This window comes from Helianthus annuus, chromosome 17 (assembly GCF_002127325.2).
Source record: "Helianthus annuus cultivar XRQ/B chromosome 17, HanXRQr2.0-SUNRISE, whole genome shotgun sequence".
Classification (NCBI taxonomy): domain Eukaryota; kingdom Viridiplantae; phylum Streptophyta; class Magnoliopsida; order Asterales; family Asteraceae; genus Helianthus; species Helianthus annuus.
This window is the reverse complement of record NC_035449.2, coordinates 193,707,606-193,719,370: the sequence shown is the minus strand read 5'-3', so window position 1 is coordinate 193,719,370 and position 11,765 is coordinate 193,707,606. Positions and strand designations below refer to the sequence as shown.

At 38.0% G+C, this 11,765-nt stretch overlaps 1 protein-coding gene across 1 annotated transcript; it reads left to right on the top strand.

Moving 5' to 3' along the window:
- Positions 1 to 4,023: 4,023 nt before the first annotated feature.
- On the top strand, positions 4,024 to 9,071 carry LOC110926346. The gene is made up of 13 exons (XM_022170089.2): positions 4,024 to 4,205; positions 4,377 to 4,586; positions 5,109 to 5,238; positions 5,323 to 5,425; positions 5,506 to 5,629; positions 6,024 to 6,089; positions 6,198 to 6,236; positions 6,422 to 6,502; positions 6,675 to 6,722; positions 6,857 to 6,907; positions 7,106 to 7,174; positions 7,627 to 7,839; positions 8,353 to 9,071. The coding sequence occupies exons 2-13, from the start codon at positions 4,434 to 4,436 to the stop codon at positions 8,656 to 8,658; spliced, it is 1,383 nt and encodes a 460-aa protein (XP_022025781.1). The 5' UTR covers positions 4,024 to 4,205; positions 4,377 to 4,433; the 3' UTR covers positions 8,659 to 9,071.
- The last annotated feature ends 2,694 nt before the right edge of the window (positions 9,072 to 11,765 follow it).

The window sequence follows — 11,765 nt, the reverse complement described above, 5'->3', positions numbered from 1 at the left end:
TTAATTTAACTACATGTATATACAACATAGTATATATTATTAGGCAAATTGGATTTAAATAATCCCAACTCACTGTTATTGGCCAATAATAATCTCAACTCATTTAATCACCAATAATAATCCGAACTATTCACGTTTGTTTGTAAAATACTCCCAGTTAAAAAAACACTAACTAGGTTAAAAATTTGCTGATGTGGCATCTGATGTGGCCCTTTTAGCTGATGTGTCATATGACGTGGCATTTTTTGATGACGTGGCAGCTGTTGTGGCAGTCTATGTGGCTTTTTTTATGACGTGGCAGCTGATGTGGCAGTTGATGTGGCATTTTTTGATGATGTGGCAACTGATGTGGCAGGTGACGTGGCAAGCCACATCAGCAAATTTTTAACCTAGTTAGTGTTTTTTAACTGGGAGTATTTTACAAACAAAAGTGAATAGTTCGGATTATTATTGGTGATTAAATGAGTTGAGATTATTATTGGCCAATAACAGTGAGTTGGGATTATTTAATTCCAATTTGCCATATTATTAAACCTTTTATCATTAACATTTGTTACGCCCCGCTTGCGGTATGCGCATATAATGTATATATATGTGGGTCATCAGGGGGAAAAAGTGAAAGTGCACGAATTTTTACGTTATTTTACTAACTTCGTGAAAATAACGTTAAAAGCTGAGGACGGTTAATTTTGCATCATGTGGTGGCGTTGATAGCCGAGAGACAAAGGGGTACATTCACTAATCGGTCTTTGTCCCGAGTGTTGAGTGTTATGTGCCTTATGTCCAAGGCTTGATGCAAAACTACTATCGAGCCGAGGTTCTCAGTGGAAGCAGCCTCTCTATTCCTACGGGGTAGAGGTAAGGCTGTCTACATCTTACCCTTCTCAGACCCTACCTTTGCTTTGCTATTGGTGGGATTAACTGAGTATAATGATGATGATCATTAACATTTGTTATGGAATTATATATTATGTTGTGTTCCTACAATTAAAACACTAACTAGGTTAAAAATTTGCTGATGTGGCATCTGATGTGGCCCTTTTAGCTGATGTGTCATATGACGTGGCATTTTTTGATGACGTGGCAGCTGTTGTGGCAGTCTATGTGGCTTTTTTTATGACGTGGCAGCTGATGTGGCAGTTGATGTGGCATTTTTTGATGATGTGGCAACTGATGTGGCAGGTGACGTGGCAAGCCACATCAGCAAATTTTTAACCTAGTTAGTGTTTTTTAACTGGGAGTATTTTACAAACAAAAGTGAATAGTTCGGATTATTATTGGTGATTAAATGAGTTGAGATTATTATTGGCCAATAACAGTGAGTTGGGATTATTTAATTCCAATTTGCCATATTATTAAACCTTTTATCATTAACATTTGTTACGCCCCGCTTGCGGTATGCGCATATAATGTATATATATGTGGGTCATCGGGGGGAAAAAGTGAAAGTGCACGAATTTTTACGTTATTTTACTAACTTCGTGAAAATAACGTTAAAAGCTGAGGACGGTTAATTTTGCATCATGTGGTGGCGTTGATAGCCGAGAGACAAAGGGGTACATTCACTAATCGGTCTTTGTCCCGAGTGTTGAGTGTTATGTGCCTTATGTCCAAGGCTTGATGCAAAACTACTATCGAGCCGAGGTTCTCAGTGGAAGCAGCCTCTCTATTCCTACGGGGTAGAGGTAAGGCTGTCTACATCTTACCCTTCTCAGACCCTACCTTTGCTTTGCTATTGGTGGGATTAACTGAGTATAATGATGATGATCATTAACATTTGTTATGGAATTATATATTATGTTGTGTTCCTACAATTAAAAGACTTACTTAGTTATGTATGCTTAATCAAGCTTTAATACACTTAAGCTTATTTAAACTCGAGTTCAACTCATTTTTAATAAAACTAATTTAATTAATTAACTACAATTGTATATAACATAATATGTATTATTAAATTTTTTATCACTAACTTTGTTATGCAAGTGAATATTATGCTACATTGTTACTACTAAAATACTCGTTTAGTTTCGTAAGTTTAATCATGTTGTAATATACTTAAGCTCATTCAAACTCAATACAATTTGAGCTTTTAGCGAACTAATTAATGGTTCAACTTGTCTACACTATTATTTGGTATTGGTTATTAGCATGTGATGGAATTGTATGTCACCTTCTTCTTATTCTACCACCACCATGTGGTGTATATGTAGATGATATATGTACAAGTCAGTCTAATGAGCTTCGGCCTATAGGATTCAAGCCCGTTAAGGTCTTTGTCGTACTTAGGCCATCACATTGAGGGTCTATTTCCTCTCCAACCTTTCATCCTTGTTTTGAGAGCATGATCCCCTCATAACTTGTACATACATCTTACATGTGTTACACGCATATGACAACTAAGGATGGTATTTGTATATATAACAGGTTTGAGAGTTAAGAGTGTCCAGGGGACTCAAGAGTCGTTGACCTTCTAAAGGTTTATCATGTTCACATTTTGCTTTGGGCTTGAGAATACGACATGCCACCCGACACGTCCATCGAGATGACTTTGAACCAAAGAGGTATCTTCCTCCATGATGTTGCTTAAGTCTCGACACTAGATCCATAGCCAGGGCTGGCTCTATAGCCTTGGCAACCTAGGCACGGGCCTAGGGCCATCAAAAAATAAGGGCCTCCAAATTTTTAAAATTTTTTATATATACTATATGTATGTATTAGACCCAAATAAATACGTTTATTTCAAAACTAAACTGATTTTTTATTAAAGAAGTCCAAAATAAATATTGTTTAGCAAACAAAGGTCAAGTTTAAAAACCCATTTCGCCTTGATTTTCAACTATTACAACAAAACCATCGACCTAGTCATCAATATTTAGCGGCCTAAAGCCCCTAAATATAGCCGCAATCATCGTTCCCACTTCCCATCGCAACTTGCTTTCAATTTCTAGGCTAGCGGCTATCACTAGACGAAAAAAGTAAGGGCAATCACCCATTGCGTCGGGATTGGAGGAGAGTTTATCGGCGAAATTAGGGCCCCTACTTCAGAGTTCGCTTAGGGTCTCCGAAAACGTAGGAACGACCCTGTCCATAGGTTTTTTTCGTAGCAATATCATTAAACACCTCAAACCATTAGTTCCAACTCCCAAATTGCTATAACTTAGTATGAGACGATGTGATAATCCATGAGAAACAAAACATTAAGCATAAAATTTAGGTTATAAAACTAAGATCTTCGTTAGTTATATGCTAGGTTTTTTACAATGGACAAATGACTTGGCCAACTGTATTAAGAGCATCACCACAACATATAACACTATTTCCATCTTATTCATGCAACTTTGGTCGATTAAAATATCACATTAATTGAGCTCTACAAATAATTCAAACTATTCCATATCAATTTTCTTATCCCGACCACACTGTTTCACTCCACATTTGTACTCATCTCTATTACTAAGAAACACCTATTTATCCCTCTCAAGAAAATACAAACATGAAATTCAATCATATAAATCTAAAATATACCACTCATTTCTCTCCAAAATGAGGCATCGACATTGTTTGCATTCGTATTCCAAACACCGACACAAACCTTACCCCCCCCCCCCCACAATTCTTCTATATCCTTCCTACCCAAAGGCCATATGTTGTAGGGTACCGTAGGGGTGTTATTGGTGACACGTAACCCGCACCCTAAACACTGTTACAAGCGAGGCACCGTTGTAACACGGGGCGAATAGCGGACTTAAGAATGGAGAAATGAAGGAATGATTAAACGTCGTTGTATGAATGGAGCATTCGTTAGAGGCATGAGACATGATGGTTATTTAGATTACATCTACACGACGTCATCTTTTTCTCAATGAAACTCCCTATAACACATGATCTAACAATGTTACCAACAATAGAGGATTCTAACATACTTTAATGGTCGTAATTTACATTAATTGCTAAGCATGTTGTACAAAACTATAAAAAATTAAAAAACATGTTACATGAGAAGTCAAGAACCAATAAAAACATGGTTCAAGTTGATGATATATTCGGATCCGGAGCCTTACGAATTCCTACACAATAAATTTTCCGGCCCGATTCCACCCAATTCGGGTCAAGAAGAAGCTGAACCAAAAGATCACGACGACGGTCGACGATAACCGACACGAGCCCGTTAACCACCACCGGCGACCGGATTCCGTCACTCTCCGGTACATACAGCAACCTACTTTACATCCAATTTCTAATATCACAATTGTTACAAAATTAGGGCAAAATTAACCTAACCCTAACCCTAACTTTTTCTAATTTTATAATATCCAAATCATTTCAATCCATTTCACTGTATTAATCTAATGTATAATGAATTGTTGAAACACTAGTGGATCAACTGCTGGTGAAGAAGACAGTTGGTGTTGATTTGGAGATGATCTGCTGATATGAGTAGACCATCGTTCAGACCTAGGCCTCTAGACATACACAAGAAGCTTCCGATATTGAAATCGATTAAGGATTTTGAAGATGATGATACTCCAACCTCCACTAGAACACATATGCTCCGGCTCGTTGCCGAACATGATAATGACACACAGGTATAATAATAATAATAACAATGATAATAATAATTAACTCGGTTTTGAAACGTGCGTATCAGGAGCGCGCAATGTGTGCGTTACATGATGCCGTGATGAGATCACATTTGCGTGATGCGATTCCATGATGCGCGTATCAGGAGCGCGCAATGTGTGCGTTACACGATGCCGTGATGAGATCACATTGCGTGATGCGCGCATCACGTGATGTGATCTGATGCGGCACCTTATGCAGTTGACCAGTATCTGAACAAATTGGACGGTGAATGTCGGTGATTGCAATTGGTATGAGTTTTTCAAATCTGATTGAACAAATATGACTATAGATAATTAAAATGTTATCTGTAAATAATTAGATTGTAATAAACGCCTCGCGTATGGGATGCGTGCGCTTTGTGCATTGCGCATTGCGCATCACGCATCGGCTTTTGGGATCATAAAGCATCGGATTGCCACACGCTTTTAAAAACCAAGATTTTGATGCTTAATTGATTGATTTTGTGTTTTGGATCTGGTGTTTAGGTGCAACATGTTGGTAGTAAGAAAACAGCTTCTGAAATACCTACTCCGGAATATCTTGTTGTTGATACTTACGAGAGAGATTATTCTCCGACTTTTAATCAACCGACGTCTTATTTACGCGCACGAGGAGGTCTGTAAATGAATGTGGATTGTGGATTGTTGGTTGTAGGACTTTGATTGATAATATTTGTTGATGGTGTTGTAATGATTGCAGTGCGTGCGGAGATCGGGGAGTTTGTTGAGTATGATCTTGACAACGAGGATGAGGATTGGCTTGACGAGTTTAATAAGGAAGTGAAGATTCTTCCGGATGAAAAGTGAGTTGTTTTAAGAGTTTGAGTTTTGGGTTAGGTGCTTTGAGGTTATACGTCGGGCTTTTTTTATGATGGTTACGCAGGTTCGAGACTATTATGTTTAAATTGGAGGTGTTAGATCATAAGGCTAGAGAAAAAGCAGGAGTTATAACTCCTACGTTTGGAGCACCTATACCTGTACTTTTGACATTTGATGCTGCCGTTGAGGTAAGTCTTACTTTTAGTTGCAAGACGACCTAACCCATGCCCATTTTGACCCGTTATGGCTTTCATGTATGAACCTGTTTTGACCCGGTTAATCGTTATGGCTTTCATATCTAAACTTGTTTCGACCCGTTATGGCTTTCATATCTGAACCTGTTTCGACCCGTTATGGCTTTCATATCTGAACCTGTTTCAACTTGTTATGGCTTTCATATATGAACCCTTTTGACCCGCTATGGCTTTCATATCTGAAGTTACGTGCTTACTTGCTTTTACTATGGATTGAAGCATTATGCTCCTGCTGATACTTTTACGCATAATTCCTTCAGATTTTCTTTTGTTTCATAACGATGGGGGCATTGATAGTTGATTACATCTTATTTTGTCTACTTGATAGGCCCTTCAATCTCTATCAATTAAATACGGAGTTTTTCAGTCCATATACAATTACTGGAAAGAAAAGGTATTGATCTTGAAAATAACCTCGAGTTTCCCATTTTCAGTTATGCTAATACAGTTAGTAATGCATATGTTTTTTGACAATTTTTTCTTTTTCTTTTCCTCCTGTCAGCGTGAAAGATGGCAAAAACCTGTTTTGCGGCGTTTGCAGGTTAGCATTTCTTCATGGTTAAAGTAAAGAAGATAAAGTAAAATAATATATTTTTTTTATTTAAGTTGGATACTCGGCCGTAATAAAGGAGTTATTCTTAGTTTTACCCGTAGATTATTAGGTTTCATTTCTGCTGGTGTATACTTTTTATTTTCTAACTTTCAGTTTAATACTTTGCGTTATAGCCGCCTCCACCAGTTAACGATACCAACCCATACAACGTATTTAGACCAAGGGAAAAAGCTCACAGACTTCACACAAGAAGAGTAAGTTCTTAATCGCTTTTTTATATTTTTGTATTTTTTCTTTCCGATAACCGTGACTCCGTGAGAACCCGTCACTGGAGTACTCACAGGGCCCTACCAATGCCTTGTGAGGCCAGTTAAAACCCCTGTGGGGCCATGATGTTTATAGTTGACCTTTTGTTTTTATTCTCAGATGCAAAGAAGGGAAAACAACGTGCAATCATTTGAAAAGCTTCGTCAAGTAAGCATTGCAATCCATTTTCATATGTTATCGTGCTTTATTTTACATCTGTTTTTAGATATAATCAATACACATAACACCCACGCACCTATTTCTACTGTTCTTATTCTATATTTTTGATCTACAATTTTCAGGTTAGACGCAACCTTGAGCAAGCAAAAAGCTTGCTTGAGGCTCTAATTAAGGTATCACTTTTATCTCACTCGACTTCTATTTTATATTTATATTTTATTTTCGATTATTGTTGCAATTTCGACGCATTTACATATAAAATAGTAATATTTAACATGTAATTATCTTTTAAGTTAAATAAACGAGAATTAAAATTTACTCTTTTTGACCCGTTATCCAACCCACCTATTAAAACGGTATTTCTGGTACAGAGAGAGGAGAAAAAGAGAGAAGTTATCGACAGTGAAGTCGCACTTCAAAGGATCCAATTAAAATACAAGGTAATTCATAGTAATTCACTTTCATTATTTTTTGAGTAAAGTACACGGATGGTCCCTGTGGTTAACCAAAATTTTGGATTTAGTCCCTAGGTTTCCAAAAGTACACGGATGGTCCCTGTGGTTTGTACTTTATAACGCATTTAGTCCTTAACTTTTGCCAAAAGTACACAGTTGTTCCTTATGGTTTGCACTTTGCAACACATTTAGTCACTAAAAGTTGGGGACTAAATGTGTTACAAAGTACAAACCATAAGGACCAGCTGTGTACTTTTGGCAAAAGTTGAGGACTAAATACGTTATAAAGTGCAAATCATAGGGACCATCCGTGTACTTTTGAAAAACTAGGGACTAAATCCAATATTTTAGTTAACCATTGGGACCGTCTGTGTACTTTACTCTTATTTTTTTCTTCCATTTTTCTATCTGTATTTAATCTTGTTTTGGATTTTCAGAATGAAACCGAGCTTCTAGAAGACAGCTTAGCGCTACCTGGACTGCCGTCTTTTCTGTCCAAGCTGGCTTCCAGCGAGGATGAATTTATCGAACCCGACGATTTCCAACACAACCGTTCAGCCGCACAAAATCATGCTTTGATGGACCCGAGAGGCGTAATGAAACGAGAGTTTAGACGTCCACCTGTCCCATCTAGCTGGCTCCATAAATTGGTAATTTTTTTTTGTATAGTAAAATGCCATTTTCGTCCTTGAAGTTTGGCCAGTCTTGCGACTTTTGTCCAAAGGTTTGTTTTTCCGCATTTGGATCCAAAAGGTTTTAAATCTTGCCATTTTCATCCGGTTCGTTAACTCCATTCATTTTTCTCCGTTAAGTCAGGGGTATTTCTGTCTTTTCTGTTAAAGGGCAATTCGGTCTTTTCCAATTTACGTACAAGCATTTAGCATAATGCACATAAAGTGAAAAAGAGCGAATTGCATATTAATTTAACAAAAAAGACGAAAATACCCCTGGCTTAACGGAGAAAAATGGACGGAGGTAACGAGCCGGATGAAACCAGAAAGATTTAAAACCTTTTGGATCCAAATGCGGAAAAACAAACCTTTGGACGGAAGTCACAAGACTGGCCAAACCTCAAGGACGAAAATGGCATTTTACTCTTTTTTTTTTTTTGTAACCTCTCTTATTCCACAATCAGAATATTTAAAGTTTCGCCATTTGTGCAGGATCCACATGAGCCGGTATTACTTTTCACAAAACCTCTAGATCCCGCAAAGCTGGCGGCTGCCGGTATTGTACCGCCACAAGCTAAGCCCGAACAAAATGGCGCGTCATCGCGCTCGTTCGGTTCTCGTGGTCGGATTGGTAGAGGTGGGAGAATAATATTTGACCGGTGGAATCCATTTATGCATACACCAATTGATCCCGGTGATTCTCTATATGTACCTCCTAGACCACAACCACCACTACCGCCACATAATCAGTCTCTTATTCCCACCGCCACACCATACAACCACCATCACCACCACTAGCCGGCTTACTAGATAGCAATGAGCTTGATTATAAAACAATATAAAACGCTAACCGCCACCTAAACCACAACCACCGCCACCTAAACCACAACCACCGCCACATATTCGGTATCTTATCCTTAGCGCTGCACCATACAACCACCATCACCGCCACACTTACAATGGGTTTACAACTCAATGGGTTTGTGGCGTTCTTAGACGGTTATAATGGCGCGTGTATATAAATTTTTTGTTTCTAATATTAGGCAAGATTATTTAGGACGAAAAGCGAATCGATTTTTAGAATCATATTTTTAGTAGTCATCGGTATCGAATTGTTGCCGCATTTGATCTTGTTCCAAGAGTCGCTAAAGACTTTGATGTCTTTTATTTTGAACGGGTTTGTTCTTAATTCTTCTGTTAGTTTGTTGGGAGTTCAAATCTTGCAGAATGTAGGTTGCAGTGTATTTATATTAGAAAATCTAGGAATTGCTGTTAAAACTTTTTTTTTTTCTCTTTAACACGGCCTTACTATCTTTGCCTAATGGGAATTGGTTGTCACGAAATGCTCAATGTATATAACAACTCGGATCATATAGAGGTGAGCATAAAAGCCGATTAACAGAACCATAACTGAAACCAACAAAAACCGAAGGTTAGGTTTTAGAGTTGTTAACCAACTTTGTTGGTTTGGTTTGCGGATTTAACTAAATTGTTTTGACCCGCTATATTTACGTGAAAATTGAACCGACAACATAAAGCAACAACATTTACGTTGTTAATTTGATGTACCATAGGCGCTGGGGTGTCAGATGGGTCGTGTATGTGGATTGGAAGTCAAACCCAATATGAACACGAAAATCTGATATGAACCCGAAAATTTATCAGACATGTGAACCATAAGCATGACAAGAGTTTTCGCGAATTAAAAACGAGCACAGTTTGTTTGATGAGTATGACTTTTACCATAGTATAATACTTTAAAAATACAAATTTACACCAAAAAAAATAAGCATATATAAATGTAATCACTTTTAAACTACAAAGCATGTGCGTATTTTTACATAAAATAACACAACTAGTTTAAGCTATGTCGTAATACACATTTTAGAAGACTAAGTATAAAATTAAACGGGTTGACAATAAACCAGGTCAAACTAAGTATAAAATTAAACGGGTTGACAATAAACCAGGTCATACAAACATGGCTCATATTAGACAGCCCGTAGTGGGGCGTTTTTTTTAAAAAAAATTGCTAAATAACGCCCAGTAACTCCCAACCCCCCATTACAGGGGGCGTTTTGGGGCGTGATTTTCGAGAAAAAAAACCCTCCAGCGTTTTAATTAAAACGCTTAAAATGAGAGGGGGCCCACTTTTTGACCGTTGTCAAACGGTAACATTCTTTATTTTTTTTTAATTTAATTTTATAAAAAAAACCCACTTTCTTCTAATTTTTATACAATCATGCATCCATACCGCCCTCCTTTTGGTGTCCCCGCAAGACCCACAAACCCGAACACAACCCAACCGCAAACCCCGTACAACCTTCAAGACATGGACCCGAGCTTTTTAACTTACGCGGCTTACTTGAGTGGCGCCCCTCCGTTTGTTCCTCCCACTTTCGGCTATGGTCAAGCCGGCGGGTCTCAACCGTCACAACCCGAAGCCGAACCCGATGTGGAAGTCGTACCGGAGACCCAACCCGAACCGGTGCAAGAAACATCGAAACGCGGCAAAAGGTCGCATAAGAAGAAGGATAAGGACGCACCGCGGCGTACAAAAAATATCATCAAATGGACGAAGGAAGAGGAATTCGCGTTGACAAAATGCCCTTTCACGTACTACAAGTGTTGTGAGCTACTACGAAAAAGTCCAAAGTGGGTGGTAGTTAATCCAATGACGTCTAGTAGTAGACGTCGGGCTAAAAGGTCAAAAACATCATCCTCCGTTGACCCGTCAACTCCGACATCGGATGCCCGCAATGTTGATTTAAATGAGGCGGTGGACGTTGATGAGGGAATTCAAGAAGAGTTGGTCCGACCCACCGGTAGAAGAAAGGGAACCGGGAAAAAAACGGTCGAGTCGTCTTCCGATCTCGAGTTAAAGGAAGATTTCGAGGAGATGAACCGTCGTCTCCAAGACATTCGCGACCTCGGCCACCAACGTTATGAGATTATGAAGGAACGAGTGGCCGAAACCAAAAAATTTAACGAGATGCAAGAGGCGAGGCAAATGGAAAAGGACATCGAGTTTTTGTCCAAACCTATCGACCACCTACAAGGCGATGCGTTGATCCTTGCGCAAATGCGTCGCCAAAAAATTAGAGAAAAATATGGACTCCAGATCATGTTATTTTTTTAAGTTTATTTTTTCTGTTTTTTTTATTTTTTTCTGTTTTTTTTTTTTTCTGTTTTTTTTTATTTTCTGTTTTTCAGTTTTTTTTTCTGTTTTTTTTTTCAGTTTTTTTTTTATTTTTATTTCAAGTAATGTAATTTTATTTTTAAATTAATGAAGTTTTTTTTGTGTTTTAAATTAAAAAAAATAATTGTGAAATGATTGAATGGGGGTTATTGGCATAATGCCCAACTACGCCACTTTTGCTATAATGCCCCCTTGCTGACTAGGACGCCACGTGTCGTATAATGCCCCATGGTGGGGGCATTATAACCCTCTACCACTACACATGGTTTTACTAACCTGTTCATGGTATCAACCCGATGTTGATTTGACTTACCTATTTAGACTAAACCTAAACCTACAAATTTTGGGTCCCAAAATATTTATGTTGATAAGTTTTTTCAGTGCTTAAATGTCTCTTAACTTGATGCCTGAATTATCGGTTCGGTTCAATCACACATATAATGAAAAAATAGCCTTTGAGATGATCATGACAACAGAAAGGTAATACACTGTTTAGTAATCATTCAGAAAGAAATAACTAAACTAATTAATCGAATCTGGTACGCATTTTTTTCTTTGCTTTCAAATACATGTATAAAATTGATAAATTTTAATGCAAGTTCAAATATTTCAACGGCGTTCGAAAATCTAAAAGATCGGTCAAAAACCGTAACAGACGTTGCATAAAAATGTAAAAATAACTACGACGTCGGTTTACCCCACAACC